General features: G+C 44.5%; 1 protein-coding gene across 3 annotated transcripts in view; it reads right to left on the bottom strand.

The window, feature by feature from the left end:
- The window catches only part of FAM193A (family with sequence similarity 193 member A), a 101,993-nt gene extending 88,943 nt beyond the window's left edge, over nt 1-13,050 (bottom strand). For all 3 annotated transcript variants that reach the window (XM_006030899.3, XM_006030900.3, XM_025212580.1), the window contains exon 1: nt 13,033-13,050. In XM_006030899.3, the coding sequence (XP_006030961.2) occupies nt 13,033-13,041 (9 nt within the window). In that variant the 5' untranslated portion in view covers nt 13,042-13,050. The remainder of the gene's footprint in view (nt 1-13,032) is intronic.
- Nucleotides 13,051-18,127: the final 5,077 nt, after the last annotated feature.

Genomic DNA, 18,127 nt, shown 5'->3' with positions numbered 1-18,127 from the left:
AGCTTACCCAGGACCGAGGTAAGACTATCTGGCCTACAGTTCCCTGGGTCCTCCTTTTTTTGAAAATGGGAACCACATTGGCCCATTTGCACACCACTACTAAATATGACATTTCTATATAAATACACACCTCTTTTTAGGGTTAATCTGCTGAGTTAAGTGGATAAAATGATTTATGCTAGAGAGGGGCCAAAACCTTCCAGTACGAGTGAGCGCGCACTATTCTCACACATCAACAGAACTGTTGACTAGATTTTAATTATAGTGCATGGTAGTAACAATACTGAAATTTAATTTTTTTAGAGGTATTTTCATAGGTGAAATACAAGATGCAACTTGGTTTCCAGAATATTTGCTGTTGATGAAGATGCAAATGGAAATAACAGCTCCACTTACAGCTTCTGGCTAGAGTTTGGAGGGTAGGCAAGTAGGAAAAATGCTTTTTTAGTTGCAGTTACAGAACATTAGATCTGGAATCCCTTGGAAAAGACAGATGTTAAAACTGTGAGCCATTTTAATTCACTTTCTAGAGTACAACCATACACAACTTCAAAATTATATAATTTCTTACATAAAGGCTGTTGTGGTATACATAAATTCCGGGGTAAAAAAGGCAAATCAACTACATATAGGAGTTTAGGATGCAGTAGGAATGTTCTCTCTCTAACTTGGGAGGTATTAAAATAAGCATGTACTTTAATTTTTCAGAGTATAAAGTGTTCACTGAATTTCTCATTGAAATGCTTTTGGATGTTGATGTTGCCTTTAGCCGTGTTTACACTACACAAAATATACAAGACATTATAACAATTTTTTAACGCAAAAATAAAAACCCAGCAAGGAATTTGCTTCCTTCACATTTGATATAATGGCAATAAAGAACATATTGGACTAAAGCATTAAAAATACACAAGTACCATCTGCCATTCATATTCATAACAATGTGTTATACCTCTCCAGTCAAGGAGAAGTCAAAACACAAACTTCTTGAATGCCAGTGTTATGCTTCAGCCATAATGCCACCAACCTCTTCATATTTTTACTTAACTATTTTGCAAGTCATCAGTTAAAATACTTTGTTTAGAACAGTTTTATGTTTCCTGAATGTTTGCAAGTTCCAAGCGATGATGCATTTTAAAACAAAGAAAGGTACAGGCTTCCATTGCTTTATGATGTACGTGCATTTCTGGAAAATGGCGCATAATTCAAATTCACATAAAAGGGAACCCACTACAATGTAACAAATAGGGGTATGTTCCAATACCTCGAACGTTCTGACCCCCAGACCCATTTCTACCACTTTTACAAAGACAATTTTGGTACTCACTAACAGCAGACACTACACACAAGCACAAGGCACTATCATAATGGAGATGGCAACAACAGAAACACGTGTTGCAGATAACGAGCGAAGAGCACAGATCCACAAAGGAGACTATATTTTGGTGCGCATCACTCCTACAATACACCGCACAAAGCAGCTGACTGCGGGCTTCCACCACATCAATCGCCTAAGAGTGAATTTACCTTTCATATAATTAATTTTTAGTATAAAAAGGGTCAACACATAGGAGCAAATATGCACGTACAGAACCCACATAAAAGTGAGGGAAACCTGTAACATCTGATATTCTTATCAGAAGAAAGTAAGAACTTCCAGTGTTCTGGACTATCACACTAGGTCCGACCACGGAGCCAGTTCCCCAGCTACTGGACTGTAAGGTTATCAAGGCCGCAGTTCCCCAATTTTACCATGAGGACATCATGGGATACCAAGTCAAAGGCTTTTTTGAAATCTAAATATACGACACTAACCTCTTTTCTTTTGTCCAATACAATTATTTTTGTAAATTCATTAGCTATCAGGTGAAATCTACACAAATGAAGGTGGACTGGCTAAACTGCATTTCAGGCACCTGAAAGGTAGTTTGGGTTTTTGCTACTAGAAAAAGGATCCCCATATCAACTCTGAGGAGAGGGCACTTTGAATCAGAGAGGGGCTTCTAGCACTAGTTTGTCTGGTCTATTTTTAAAATTTATTTTCTTATTCCAGGGACTGTATGGATGATCCTGGTGAGTAACACCACCTGCGATGCTATCAGAGGTTCAACAGAAATAGAATACCGACAATTTTCCTATTTCATTTTTCCATTATTTCAATTACTTATTGTTAAGGAATTTTTAGTAGTATAATCCTTAGGTTGGGGTAGGCAACCCCTAGCATGGGTGCCAGAGCATGGCATGTGAAGGCAATTTGTTTGGCACATGTGCCTCAGGGGGGACGGCAGAGAAGAGGCTGGAGCTGAGCTGCCACAACAAGGATCGGGCCCTTCACAGCTACCCTGCTGTCCACCCCTTCATCTTACAAGTTGATGTTGTGGATGTTTTTGGCAGTGCCCAAAAATGTTGCCAACCCTACTTTAGGTTGTCTCATCAACTTCACTTAAAAAAAAAAAAGGCTCTGCTTCTGAAGCACAAGGACGTGACAAATTATTCAGAAGTACTGTCTCAGCATACAATGCTCCCTTCCTATACACCACAAAAACCAAAAACTTAACTACAGCCACTGTGCCTGGATCCAAATGAACAGCCTAGCCTGTAGGATTTAAAGAGTAGGGTAAATAAGTACCACATATCATGGTGTATGGGTCAACATAGAGTATAGGTCAAGCCCATTCTTCTGATCCAAAAAGGTAGGAATTTTGTAGATCCTTTGTGTAAGTCGACTTAACTTTTTAGATAAGAAATATGGAGTCAAGTTATATCAGCCCCACTTCAGGCCTCAATGCCACTCACAGGGAACAGGGGCAGGCTCAGTGCTCAGCTGGAGCAGCCCCATCCCCTGCAAGCGGTGCTGCCTGGGCCGCTCCAGCCGAGTGCCAAGCCCAGCACCCCTCGCAGGGGATGCTGTGCTAGCCGAACACCGAGCAGACAGGGCCAGGCTCGGCTGGCGTGCCCCCATCCCCTGCAAGCGGTGCTGTCCAGGCTGTGCCAGCCAAGCACCAAGCTTGGTGTCGCTTGCAGGGGACAGCGATATATCTTATCTTATCTTATTAATAGTTTTTAATGAAAGGATGCATTTAGCACTATATGTGCCTTTTGTGTATTTGAGTTATGTTACATCAATATTTCATTATAAAACTATTAAAGTGTTACAATATTATATAACGTAAAATATTTATTGGCACAGCATTTAAGGTGACAGTAGCCAAACAGCAGTATTAATAATAACTCTCAGATAACAGAACAGTCTATTCCCTCATTAATAGCTAGTCTTGCATATGTTTTTTTATGAACCAGAATTGAGAAATGAAGAAAATGTGTAAAGTTCAATCCATGACTGTTCCAATACAAGTTATGCTCAACATGATTTACCTCAGAGGGAATTAGGAGGGGAAGAAAACTCTAAAGAAGTGCTATGTTATTAGAGGTAAATTCAGGCTGTTATAAATAGCACAAAAATTACTCTACGTGCCAATATAGTCTAGATCACTTGAGATCAATGTTTGAATGTTTCTTTTCTGTATGTAAAGATAAGCTAGTGAAAGCTGCTATCCAACAAGAAAAATAGCACATTTTCTTTAAATGTTTCACCAAAGAAGAAAATGGAAGAATTGTTTTCTTTTTATGATACAACATACAGCTTCAATAGCTTTCAGGGATGATTTATGTTAGTCAAAATATTTTTATGCTAATTACTCACCAGCTCATGCTCTTTATCAGTGTAAGTTTGTCACAGACATGCTCAGAGACAGAGCTCTACCTCTCAGAACTCTTCAATTGTAACCAACACAGAACAGAAAAGCTAGTCACATATGCACATCCTTTCTTTTTTGTTTCCAGGTTAGAAGTAAGACACAGAATGAGCTTTTATCTATGTTGATTTACAGCTACCCTAGAATTCATCATAGCCCCCCCACCCAGCAGTGCCACCTGCCCCAAGCACAGCCCTGGCCCAGCCCCCACCACCCTGCTAGGAAGAGCCCAGCACCACTCCCGGCCCCAGTCTGCAGCAGCCTGCCCTCACCCCACATGCAAATCCAGAGGGCACACATTTTGCACCTCCCTTGGGGGCACACACTCATGGGTGGCACCCCCCCAGTGGTGTGCGTAGCAGTGGAAGCCACCCCCACAGGACAAGCAGCACAGCTGTCAGGCACCCTGCCCCAATGGAGCAGCAGGACAAGCAGCACAGCTGTCAGGCACCCTGCCTCAATGGAGCAGCCCCTGCCCCAACTCCCACTCTCTCCCTCACTGCAGGGGCCTCGATCTGCCCCCCACCCCCGGACTTACTGGTCGGACACTGCTCTCCAAGCTGCTGGGCTGGTTGCATGCATTCTGTGGCTGCCTGCATGCATGTGGCATTTATCAGAGATGTTATTTGGCCACATCAACCAAAAATGCCAATAATGTCAATTTTTCTTTTATTGCCAATACGATATGGACTGATGCATGGGTGCGCCTCTGGCTAAAGGTCTTTCCATTATTCTACCTCTAGTCTCCTATCCTTAGCTAGAAGTCTGAAAAGGTATCAATAATATATGATCTATAAACCTGTACTGTAGCACAATAGGAAGCCTACTAATTTAGAAAAATAGCCCAAAATTAAAGAAACAAAGAATTCAATAAGGAGAACCTGAGAAATGCTATACCAAATCAAGACCGTCGGGGAAAAACACTGAGCTACCAGATAGACCATATCTTTGCATATCCCCAAGCTGTTTCACTAGGCAGCGTTCACAGGCTCCTTAGATATGCTTAGTGGACAGCAGAAAGTTCTCTGCTTGGCATCCTCCTCTGGTAAATGAGTTGGTAATTAGCTGATTAGTGATATGCTGTTGTATATTTAATGGCTTCCCTCCAGCCACTGAGCTGGGCTTGTAGTTCCTGGTGGGCCCTAGCCTACTATCAACATATTACAAGCCTATATCCAAAATTGCAGCAGTAGATGTTTTAGAGGAGTACTCAACTGCCAGATCTAGCCCCTGGCACCCTGTCATCTGGCCTGCAGGGCTCCTCATGGACCCATGGGGAGCTCTGCAGGCTATGGCATCCACGGTAGCATGGGTCCCAATCCCAATGCAGAGTTGGGTGAAGGCAGCACAGAGTCCCAGGGCCCTGATCGTATCATGCAGGGCTGAGCAGGGGCAGTGCTGAGTCCCCAGGCCCCAATCCCCAAACATGGAGCTGGGAGGAGGCAGCATGGAGTCTTGGGGCCCAATCCCAGCATGGACAGCCCAGTAAGGGTGGCATGGGGTTCCAGAGCTCCAATCCTGGCACATGGGGTCAGGGTAGAGCTGTATGACCCACAGCCTGGCCCCATACCACTCACTTGGCCCGCAGGGGCAAAAGGTTGAACGTCACTGCTTTAGAGCAGTAGTTCTCAGCCTTTTTTTAGACTCAAGGCACCACTTGGAAAATGCCAGCTCTTAACTTTTCCACTTGATTTTTGACTACAGAAAAAATATTAGAAGAATTCTTTTGTCACAAAGGACTCAAAGACCACAGCAGGGCAGAATGTTTTTACACTATGGATTCCTATTTGAAATCTCCGAGTTTAAATCTTATCAATCATGTTTATATCCCCAATAGTGCTAACATTGCATGACACCCTATGACACCCTTGAAACAATTTCAGGTCACCCCAGGGTGCCACAGCACTTTGGTTGAGAAACACTGCTTTAGAGGGAAATCCTATGAACAGGCTACATCTAGAGTGATCATGAATACCAGGGTGGGAGTGGATCAATTTACAGCAGCAGTGCCCAACTCTATGGCACTGCAAATGAAGCAACTGCCCACTTGATCCAGCCCTGCACTGCACCCTCCCCCCCCTATCCAGCTGCATTGAGTCCAACATGGCCCTGCATGCCAGATGATGGTTTCCATCCCATGGGGCTCCCAATAGGTCTGTGTACCGGCTGCAGGGGAATGGCAATTAATGCTGCCACTATTCCCCCACCACAAAATTTCTGGACACTTGGAGAGCGCTGTGGGCCATATGACACAGCTCCACAGGTTGGAACCAACCCACAGGTCAGGGGTTGAACACCCTTAGTTTAGGGATGTCAAAGGATACATCCCTGACAGTTGTTTAAATAGTTATTAATGTACCCATCAATTTCACACAAGTCATAGAAAGTAAGGGCTGGAAGGGACCTTCAAAGATCATTGAGTCCAACCCCTCTGCTCTGGGCAGCAATACTGCTGAGATCAAATGATCTCAGCAAGGTGTCTATCCAAACTCCTCTTGAAGACTTCCAGGGTTGGGGACCACTTCCTTGGAAAGTCTATTCCAGATTCTAGAAGCGTATTCCAGATTCAGAGTGTATTTTGGTCACCCTTACCATAAAAAAGTTCTTCCTTACATCCAACCTAAAACCATCCTCTAACAGTTTATGGCCATTGCTCCTTGTCCTCCCCTGGGGGCACCTTAGCGAACAGTTTCTCTCCCAGCTCCTGATATTAATCCCTTACATACTTATAGATGGCCACCAAGTCCCCGCTCAGTCTCTTCTTCCTCAGGTTGAACAATCCCAGATCCCTTAGTCTTTCCTCCTAAGGTTTGTCTTCCAGGCCCTTAATCACTCTTGTGGCCCCTCTGGACCCTTTCAAGATTCTCCACATCTTTTTTGAAGCGCAATGGCCCAGAACTGGATACAGTCCTCCACCTGGGGTCTCACCAGTGCTGAGTAGAGAGGAAGCATCACTTCGCTAGCCATGCTCGTGACACATTGGCTAATGCATCCCAGTATGCTACTAGCTCTGTTGACTACAGCGTTGCATAAGTGGGTCCTGTTCATCCTGTGATCAACCATAACCCAGAGGTCCCTTTCAACCATTGTGCTGGCCAAGACATCTCCTCCTAACCTATATTCATGTCACTGATTACTTCTCCCCAGATGAGCACCATGCATTTATCCTTATTAAACTGCATCCAGTTCCACTCCGCCCACCTTTCCAGCTTGTCCGGCTCCACTTGGATCTGCATCCTATTCCTTAGTGTGACCGCTTTTCCCCATAACTTATTATAGTCTGTAAACTTGGCCAGTGTGTTTTTCACATCCTTATGTAAATCATTGATAAATGATGTTGAACAGCATAGGGCCAAGAACCAAACCCTGTGGAACACCACCGGCCACCTCCCACCAAGACAATACAGACCTGTTCAGTAACACCCACTGGGTTCAACCCCTTAGCCAGTGCCAACCTACCTGACCATGGACCCCCAGCCTCAAACTGCCAGCCTTTCTGTTTCCAGTGCATGGCTCAGGCCCTTCAGCCACAGAAGCAGCCATGGACCAAAGGTCCAAAGGTCCTTTTGAGATTGCCATGGGGTGTGAAAATAAGCACTCATTCTTTTTGGCCTAATCCTTATACAAGGAGATAAAGTACAGGCTCATCTATGCCTTGCTCCAGTGCAAGGATGTATACTCATGCTTGTCCCTTCAAGCTTCTGTGACAAAAGTGAAATGCTTGCTTCTCACCCCTCCCCTTGTGTGAGGGGCTAGGAACAGGCTCATCCGTGCCCAGTTCTAGTGCAAGAAGGTGAATTTAGGATTATCTTTTCTCCACACCAATTCACAATTTTACAGACCTCCAGCCTCTCTCCCTGCTCATCCTTCTCCTTTCCAAACTGAGGAATTTCAGCCTTGTTTAGTCTCTCCTGGTATAAGAATAGACTGACCATCTTGGATGCCCTTCTCTGTACCTTTTTAAGTTTTACTACATCCTTTTTGAGATAAGCAATCAAGATGTAGGTGCACCTACAGTGGCAAAATGATGTTTTCAGTTTTATTTTTAAATCTTTTCTTAATGATGCCCAGTATTTTATTCGCTTTTTGGTTGGTGCTGTGCATTTAGCTAATTTTTAGAGAGTTATCCACAATGACTCCAAAGTCTCTTTCCCCAAGTCGTAACAACTAGTTCAGTGTCCAGCTTTATGTACATTTAATTGAGGTTATTTTTCTCCAAATGCATTACCTTGAACTTGTCGACACAGAAGTTCAATCTGAAATAGTTCTCTAAACTGAAATAATTTAGTCCTTTATAGAAGAGGACAAAGCTACTGTTCATGGTTGCCAAGAAATGCACTCACGGGGACAATACCTGGCTGACCAAGTGGAAGTGCCAATTCACCACCTAGATCCTTGGCCTCCTGTTAGAAAGTGACAGACAACAAAACCAGAGCATCCTCCGCCATAAGCAGGCTTGAGAAAAAAAGGAAAATAAAAATAAATCAGTGCCCTAACTCCTGAAAGTCTGGGGACTACAAGGTGTTCCCACAATAGTTTCATGATCACTTAGTAAAACTTCATCCCTTCCACAAAAATTGAGGACTACAAAAATAAAATCAGTATTTTGTTGCAGTTATATCTGCTTAAATATTCAATGCTATTGAAAGATTAAGTCACACAGAGATTCTGTTGTCAGAGTCCTCAACCGCACGGAATATTAAAAGAATGCAGTAAAACCACACACAAAAAATTAGCATGCTTTAAATAAAGAAAGTAATATTTAAAAATTAAAATCTAGTTTGTCATTATTGTTTGTGTTTTATATATGTATTTCTATCAACTTGAAACAGTGTTTAAAAGGAAAACCTGTGAAATGAGAGTTTCACTTCCAGGTTCTTAGCTGTACCAGTGCCTACCAATTTCTCAGAGAACAATTCTAAAAACGTTTAGATTTGGTTTTGGTTTTTTGTGTTTAAGTTATGGAAGCAGTTCTTTTGGTCTTCAATTAGATAGAAGTCTACAAAATTTAAATTTGTGTGCCAAATCAACAGTTGATTGGCAATGCTAAAGAGCCAGAAGATTCACATCTCTGATAAATGACTATGGTTTAATGTTGAAGAAGTAGTGCAATAGTACTTCGTCATTGTAATAATCTTTGTTCTTCATATTCAGGGCTTCAAAATAAATACTATTCTTAGGTCACAGGTATAAAGTGAATACAGCAAGATACATCACTTGAGAGACCTTGAGAGGTGCAGAGAACTAGTGAAGTTTTACTTAAGAAAGGCAAAGCTGCAAGCACTTTGTTTCTGGATGGTAACCATTTATTTCAAATGGCACGGAACAGAATGCAGTTATTTTTATCATCATATTGTCTGCCAGAATGTCTCACTATTGTAGAATAGAAACTGCCAAAAAACCCCCAACAAAACAAGAATATTTACTGGCAGTAAATGCCAGGATTATGACAGTCAACTAAAAAGCACCAAGAGTAGACTCAGTTCTAACAGTAGCACAAAATATAACAAATCTTCTTTGAACTCCTTAATAAGAGTAGTGGTTCCATTTTTTTTGGAATACATGTACTCACATTAATCAGTTCTGTGAAGATAAAAAGAGGAGAGACTAAGATTCAAGTAGACTTAAGTGTTTCTTTCATACAAAAATTTGAATCAATAAAATCACAAGGAAAGTTATTAATGAATTACAGTAATTTTGAGCACTAGTATTAAGTGAATCTTAAGAACTATGTTGTGACATATCTCATTTATTATTCTACAATGAAGCACTCTCGCAGGTAAGGAAGAGTCTTCCATAAATAAATCACGGCTGGAAAATGCCAAAAACAGTTCGTGATCAATTCTTTACATACTGATGACATACACATGATTTAAGGAAACATCCCAACTCATTAGTTCAGTAATTCAGTGGTAACAACAGAAATGCATGAAGTCTGTGGGAAAAACAATGAAGTATCATAGAATCATAGAAGTAGGGTCAGAAGGGACCTTGTAGATCTTCAAGTCCGACCCCTTGTCTGGGCAGGAGAGAAACTGGGCTCAAGTGACCCCAGCCATGTAGGCATTGAGCCACTTCTTAAAGACCCCCAGAGTAGGAGCCAGCATCACTTCCCTTGGAAGTTGGTTCCAGATGCTAGCCACCCTAACTGTGAAGTAGTTCCTACGGATGTCTAATCTGAACCTACTTTCCAACAACTTGTGACCATTATTCCTTGTTATCCCGGGGGGCGCTAGGGGAAACAAGGTCTCCCCCAAACCCTTCTGGTCCCCACTAGTGAGTTTATAGATGGTCACAAGGTCGCCCCTTCTCTTGTGAAGGCTGAACAGGTTCAGGTCCCGTAGCCTCTCATTGTAGGGTCTGCCCTGCTGTCTCCGGATCATGTGGGTGGCCCTCCTCTGGACCCTCTCAATGTTGTCCACGTCCCTCTTGAAGTGGGGCGCCCAGAACTAGACAGTATTCCAGCTGCGGCCTGACCAGTCGCGTAGAGGGGGAGGATCACCTCCTTGGCCCTACTTGAGATGCACCTGTGGATGCACGATAGGGTCTGGTTAGTCCTGCCGACCGTGACCTCGCATTGTCGGCCCATGTTCACCCTGGAGTCAATGAGGACTCCAAGATCCCTTTCTGCCTCCGTGCTCTCAAGAAGGGAGTTTCCCCATCTTATAAGTGTGCTGCCGGTTACTACTGCCCAAGTGCAGCACCCTGCACTTGTCCGTATTGAAACGCATCCTGTTTTTGTCAGCCCACCATTGCAGAAAGACCTGGATAGGTTGCAGTCTTTCCCTCCCTGCTAGCATGCCCACCTCACCCCAGATTTTGGTATCATCAGCGAATTTAAACAGGTTGCTTTTGACCCCATCGTCCAAATCACTGATAAAGAAATTGAACAGCATGGGCCCAAGGACCGAGCCCTGGGGGACTCCGCTGCCCACTTCCCCCCAGGTTGAATATGACCCGTCCACCACCACCCTCTGAGTACGACCCTTCAACCAATTAGCAATCCATCTGACCATGTAGGCATCCATGCCACAGTCACCTAGTTTTCTAACGAGGATGGGGTGGTCGACAGTGTCAAAGGCCTTGCTGAAGTCCAGAAAGACTACATCCACGGCGACACCTGCATCCAATGCTTTTGTGACCTGATCGTAAAAGGCATTCCGGTTGGTCTGACATGACCTGCCCCTAATGAAACCGTGCTGGTTGCCCCTCAGCATCACCCCTGAAGCCGGCCCACCACAGATGTGCTCCTTGATGATCTTCTCAAAGAGTTTCCCCAGGATTGAGGTAAGACCAAACCTATATAAACAACAGTTTATATATAAACAACCTATTTTTAAAAGGCATTTTATTTATTAGCAGTGTGAGGATGAGGAGCAGAGCAATAAAAGGTCAGTTTAAAACTACCTTTATTAGCCAAGACATAATGCATAACCGTTTTGGTCTCAAACGACTGACTGGAGGCAATGAAAAAACAAACCCCCCCACAAAAAAATAGTACTAGGGTAAACAGGCAAGGTGCTCAGACTTGAATGACTGGGAAGAATAAAGAGTTAATACAGAATTTAAACTGTTGAGGGAAGGAGGATACAGCAGCTACACTAAAAAGTCAGCTTTAACCTCAGTCATCACATTGCTAATAAATAAAATGCCTTTTAAAAATAGGTTGTTTATATAAATTAGTCCAAGGATCCTGGTTTTCTCCATTTAAAAAAAAAAAAAATCAAATCGGAAAATTTGATTTATTATTTTTAAAATTCTCAGATTAAGACACCCAAAATCCACATTTTTCAGCAATTAAAATGAAACACTATTATACATATAGGCATTAGTGGAACAAAATATTTTACTGATACATTTACAATTTTAAAGCAATTTGGAAGCCTACTAGTGCGTCAAATCATTATAATAAAACAAATTCTAAATACCTATATATTTTGGCTTTTGATTTTGATTTTCTATGATAAAGAAACCAGAGCTCCCCCTGCCCCCTTGACTCACCAGGACACTGGTCCAGCTGCAGCCATCCCCCACTCCTCTACAGCCCTGATATGCAGGTGCCATGCCCATGGCATTGCCCCTCACTCCCAACCCACAGCACCCTCAGCCCTGCTGGTGCCCCTCACTCCTGATCTGCAGCCCCCTGCCCTTGCCAGTACCACTCACTCCCAACTCCCAGCCCCCTACCTCCACAGCCCTACTGGTGTTCCTTGTTTCCAACCCGCAGCCCCCATCCCTGCTAGTACCCCTCGCTCCCAACCCAAGGACCCCTGCCCCCGCCAGCCCTGCCAAAGAGAGCCCCAGCTGTTTCTCCCGCAGGCAGCACAGCCAGAGTGAAGCCCGTAAGGGGCGGAGGATGCAAGCTGCTCACTGTGGGCTCAGGGCTCCACGTCCTGCTGCCCTCAGCCTTGGTGGTCTCCATGGCCCAGTGGACAGAACCCAGCACAGGAAGGTGGAGAGGCTTGGTGCTGCTGGTGCCATCACCAGCAGGAGTGCTGCTGCCATGGCAAGGTGTCCCCTGCCTGCCCAACAGCAGTGGGGTGGCAGCACAGAGTTGTGCCCCGCACTGTTGCCAGGCAGGCAGAGGGCCCCTCACCATGGTAGCGCAGGACTCCTGGCAGCAGCACTGAGCCTCTCTGCCTTGCTCTGCCCTCCCACGCCAGGTCCCACCCACTGGCCTGCAGACACCCTGGGAAGAGGGCAGCAGGATGGGAAGCCCGCATCCTCCTCCACCCCATGTACAAATATGGAGGGACACATTCCCCCCCCGCCCCAATACCTCCCTCCCCAGGAGTGAGGCACAGTGGCAAGGAGTCACACCCCTCCCCCGGCTCCATGTACCGCCCCAGCTGGACAGCACCCCTCCCTCACCGAGGGAGCCTTAATCTGCTTCCCACCATAGTCTTACCTGCAGGGAGCTGCTCTCCATGCTGCCACATGCCTGTGTGTGATCACATCCATGTCTAACCACCCTCTTCCCACTCCCCCCCAGCCCCAAGCAGCCCGTTGCTGGCTGGGACTGCCAGCCTGCAAGGGGTAATGCATGGTCTCCTGCATTTTCCCCCTTTAAAAGGAAAAAAGCTGCGTTTTTCTGTGGCAAATAAAGAACCCAGATCCCTGATAATCATTGTGATAGACTAGGGGCTTCCTGTTCTATTTCTATATCTATGTTTCTATAATATCGTGTGAACTTTTACCCGTGCTAGCACACGATGAAACAAACAAGTTAAGAGTGAAGCAACAAATCTCTCTACATGTAGGACAAGACAAAACAGACCTCTGGCATCAGCAGATCTGAACAGCTTTGCTGACATAGCAAAGAGGTCAAGATTTTTCTTGATATCTTTTATTGGACCACTGTATAGCTGGAAAGGCTGCTGGACAAGCTTTCAAGATGGTCGACACTCAGGAGGCTGGAGGGAAGCATGAACAAGTAGGATGTCAACTTACAGGGAACAGACACATTGAAGAAGGGCCCCTCCAACCCCAGTTCCAAGAGCTCTGGCTTTTAAATCGCCTCATATGCTGCCCAGCCATCCAGCACGAGGCGTTTAAAGTGGTTCCCCCTGCCCTGGTTCCCAGCTGCACAGGATTTGAAAGCACTACCTATGACTTCCAGCTGGGCAGCATTTAAGGCCCACAGAGCCATGAACTGGAGTAAAGACACCTCTGTTCCTGTTCACAGCCACATGGGCTTCGAAAACACTACCTGTACCACCCAGCTGGCTGTAGAAGCACAGCTTAAAAGTGCTGTGCTGGGGTCAAGCCTTGCCCCGCAGGGCACATTCAATGCTGGTACCCACTGGATTTTAAAAATCACCACCCAGAGGGGCAGCAGGGCAGCAACATGAAGCTAGGGACACAGGGAAGCAGGCTTAGGTAGAGTCTCCCCAAGCCCGCTACCTGTTTTTAATAAGTTGCCACCCCTGCCCAATCACCCAGCTGGGCAGTAGGGGACAGATTTTTGAAAGCCTGTGGAGCAAGAGCTGGGCTTGGGGAGATGCCTTGCCACTGCAGCCCTGACCACCCAGCTGGCAGTCCCTGGTTTGGGAAAGAGACTGGCAGAAGTTGCTCCCTCCCACCCCAATTCATTCACTCTTGCTAAGAGTTTTTCTTGCAAGTCAGATCTTTCAGGGTGACACCTGGAAGACCTTTCTCCTAGAGGAGGGCATCTTTCCCTTGAGAGAAAACTGAGCTTGTACACTTATAGTTTCTGCCAAGAGGACAGCCACTCTCCTGGAAGAAATGCAATACTCATACATAACCATAGGCAAACAGTTTTCTACTTAGCATTTACTGCGAGGTATTAATAATGGGCAATTAATGCATTTCCTTTCATGACCTACCATTTCATTAATTTTATAAACTCTAAATTGAGATCTCAATAACTTAAATTTTATTTTTCCATGAAACACACACCAAATCCTGATAAGCTTTTATTTTTTCATTGCAAACAGCGCAGTGATGCTTTACAAAAGTTTGCCAAACTCTGAAATGAATGCTTTGGAGTTTGGGAAAAGGAAACAAATCTGTCTTTATCTCCTCACATTAAGCACAATGCCCCCTCTAAAGATTCAGTCAACCAGCCAATTTTTTCTTTTGAATACAGAAAAGTGTAATGTAGTACATCTAAAATAATTCCTAAAAATACGCTATGAGCAGGGTATAAACAAGATGCAGAGCTTTTTTTTTTTTTGCCTTTTTTTTTTTTAAATAAATCTAGGAAATTACATTTAGATTACATTAAGGTAATGATGCAAGCTTAACATGAAGGATTAAAAAAAGCCAGGAAATGACAAAATTAAAAAAAGACTGCCCATACAACCTGTATTAAACTAAAGCAATGTTGCTCAACCTTCTCTCCCCCTCCACAGGCTGAATCCAGCTGGGTGATCCCACTCCACCATCCAGGGCAGGTGCACTGGGCACCATCAGGTCACATGAGAGGGGATGGGCGGCAGTGCAGTCCCAGGCTGGCCTGCAGGGGAAGGAGGCATGGCTTGGTTCTATGGGGGAAAAAGATGGTTTGGTCTAGCCTCACAGCTAGGGGGCAGAGGAGGTAGGAAAAAGGGGTATGGTCTGACCCCCCCAGGGAGAAAGGAGACCCAGCCTGGGTTCAACCAGTTGTGCAAGGCTTAGGCATTTCGGGTGCGGGGGGGGGAAAAGAGTGTCTGTATTAATAGCCACTGATCTCCCACTGCGAAATACCCGACACAGGGGAGCCTTGGATTCAAAGGCTTCATGAGCCACATTTGGCTGCAGCAGCCCCACCTGAAGCTGGGGCCAGGGCTCTGCTGTACAGGAAGGTGGGAGTGAAGCGCACGGGCTAGGTGGGGTATAAGTAATTGGTGGGCATGAGAACTTTTTTTTTTTTTTTTAGCTCCCACAGCCTTAGATAAACCTGTGGTGCCTTATATTGCTGTACGCTATTTAATAATACACTGCAGTCATTTATAAGACTAGTGAACTATTTTACACATTGAACTGTATAAAACACAAATTACCAGAGCAAGAGTGAAAAAAATGTGATGACAGATAACCTTGTGACTAAGTGTTTTGTAGTCATCCAAGGAAGGCTGTTCAACTGTTGGGGGGCAGGGGGCAGGACAGGACATGACACATTTGGCATGGTTGCTAAGAGTCTTAAAGCAGGATAAGGACACTGAAGCTAGCTTTAAAAAATTAGCTAGCCACAAGGTTGTTGTTGTTTGGTTGGGTTTTTTTTACACCATAATCAGTGATTGTATCTACTTAAAATCAGAAGTTTTTAAAAGGAGATACTGAAAAGAGAGAGATGCCCAATACTTGGAGAGAAATACATATTGTACTAACTCCAAAAACAAGTAAGGATCTTTCAAGGGCAGACAAAATATAGTCCGTCGGCCAGATCCAACTCACCAGGTGGTTTCACTTGACCCGTGGGTGTCCACCAATTACTTGTACCCTACCTAGCCCATGTGCTTCACTCCCACCCTCTTGTACAGGAGAGCCCTGGCCCAGGTGGGGTCGCTGCAGGCATGGAGGGACCTGCTTGGCTTCCCTGGCCTCCAGTAGCTCCTCCCGTGTCCCTGTGGGCACCAGCTGGGAAGCTACAGCTGGGTGGAAGCACGGAGCATGGGGCTGAGTAGAGCACAGAGCCTGGGGCCCAGCAGGCGGTGGGAGCACAGAGCTCGGGTGGGCAGCGTGTGGGTTTGGGTGCGTGTGTGGGGTTTGTGGGATATGAGGGAGGGTGGGGGAAATGCGGGGACCTCCCCCCACACACTGTGCCATGGCACACAGGCTCTACCACCAACCACCAGTGGCAGCAGCAGAAGGTGGCAGGCCCTCAGGGTGTTCGTGGCCTGCACAGAAGCAGCCGCAAATGCCCAGCAGTACACGGCTCCAGCCAATTCCGGGAGCTGCACGTGGCAGCAAAGAGCGGAGCTAGACTGGCCCACCCTTTATTTGCGCAGAGCTCATGTGCAGCTCCTGGCACTCGCATGCCACTGAAGGGAAGTCCCGCAGGACGGAGCCAACTACCTTCCATGCTCCCTGCTGCCACATGCAGCTCATAAGACTCTGCCAGAAGTGGTGTTGCTTCCTGGCAGTCCCGTGAGCTGCACATGGCGACAGGGAATGGGGAAGGCAGCTGCCCCATCACATGGGGCTCCCCCCTGGTGGTGCACTTCAGGAGTCCTGCACGATAGAGGTGCGCCAGCCTGGCTCCACTTCTTGCCGCCACATGCAGCTCCTGGAACTGGCAGGAGCCACAAGGGCCAACCACCTGCTGGTGCTGCTGCCACTATTGGCAGGGCCTGTGCCATGGGGAAGGGGGCTTGTGCTATGGAGGGGGACCCCACCCCACACAACACCCCAAAACACTGATACCCTGCCAACACCTCCCCCACATACATGCACACCCAAACCTCACAACCCCAATTAACATACTAACTACAAAAGGATATAGTTAAATATGGCAGTTTCAGGATTTAAAAAGTAATTAAAAAAAACTCCCACACAGTGGTGTAAAACCAGATGTATAGAGAGCAATAAGTAACTATAAAAATAAATGGGTAACTACTTTCACGAAAATACTTAAGGCTGAATATTACTAAAAACAGCACGGCTTGTACAACTCATTTTGCCCTCCTTTGACCAAAATAAATCAAAATAGTTTTAGAAAACTGGTTGAATTATGAAATTTCAAGGAGAATCACATTGGTTAGAAAATTCATTTCAACAAAAAATATTCATTTCATCTCAAACTGTACCTATTACAATGCCAACACATCTCTTAGATGAATGGCAGACTATAATAAATGTGTTTATTTGGGAAAATAAATCTAGAATAAAAAAAAACATTTTGCAAAGACCTCAGTAAAAGGAGGGGATTGAAGCTTTGAAATATGCTCGATATGAAATGTCAACCCACTTTATTGCCAAGCTAGCCAGCTTAGAAGCTTGGTTTAGTAATAACAACAACACCAATTCAGCAATAAGCACAGGATAAAATAGGGCAAACATACTGTCCAAACAGTCAACTTTAACATACGACCATGGCCAAAGAAAATCTTTCAGGCCACATTCAATAAGCAATCATCCCTTTAGGAGCACAATAATGAAAACTTCAGATAACACATACATTAAGCTCATAACCATCATTTAGCACCTATACATAATGATATTTAGTTTAATCCTAATTAATTAGGAACCTTTAATATAATCAGTACCATACATTTTGGAGAAGAATTCAAAGAAAAATCAATTAAAATCTTCTGAAGAAATACAATATACCACAACAGATATTAACATCTCACCAACACCTGTAGTTGAGATGCGTTATTTGAAAAGTATTTCCAAATAAAGGTAAATCCCAGTAGAAAAACTGATGGAATTTGAGGAAAGTATTGGTTACAACTATGAAGCATACAGGCCTATTGTCCATGTTATATGGACATTTAAATTTGCTTTATAAGTAATACATTGTTTATGACAAGACAGGCCATTGACTGTGGATCAGAAATTAGTACTCAAGACTGGAAGACCATCTGGAATAATGGTCTTCACACATCCATCTGCAAAACAATAAAATACTTTTCTTTTATAATCCTATATCAGTCTTATTTCACTACACTTAAAGTAGAATGTATTTATGGTACAGGAACAGGCAAATTTTGGAGAAGGGAATGTGGTCAGTTGGGAAGATTTTACCACATGGTGGATATGTCTTAGAATCAAACTGATCTGGATTAAATGTCGGGAGACACAATAAGTGAATTAACAAGAATTTATTTGAGAAATTTCTCCGAATACTGAAGGAAAGTTCAAGTTTTGTAAGCTAACAGTTAAGAATATTTTTGGAATCAAAATCTAAAAGCAAAGATGATTAGAAG

This window comes from Alligator sinensis, unplaced genomic scaffold (assembly GCF_000455745.1).
Source record: "Alligator sinensis unplaced genomic scaffold, ASM45574v1 scaffold1051_1, whole genome shotgun sequence".
Classification (NCBI taxonomy): domain Eukaryota; kingdom Metazoa; phylum Chordata; order Crocodylia; family Alligatoridae; genus Alligator; species Alligator sinensis.
The sequence above is the reverse complement of the archived record's forward strand: the minus strand, read 5'-3'. Positions and strand labels throughout refer to the sequence as shown.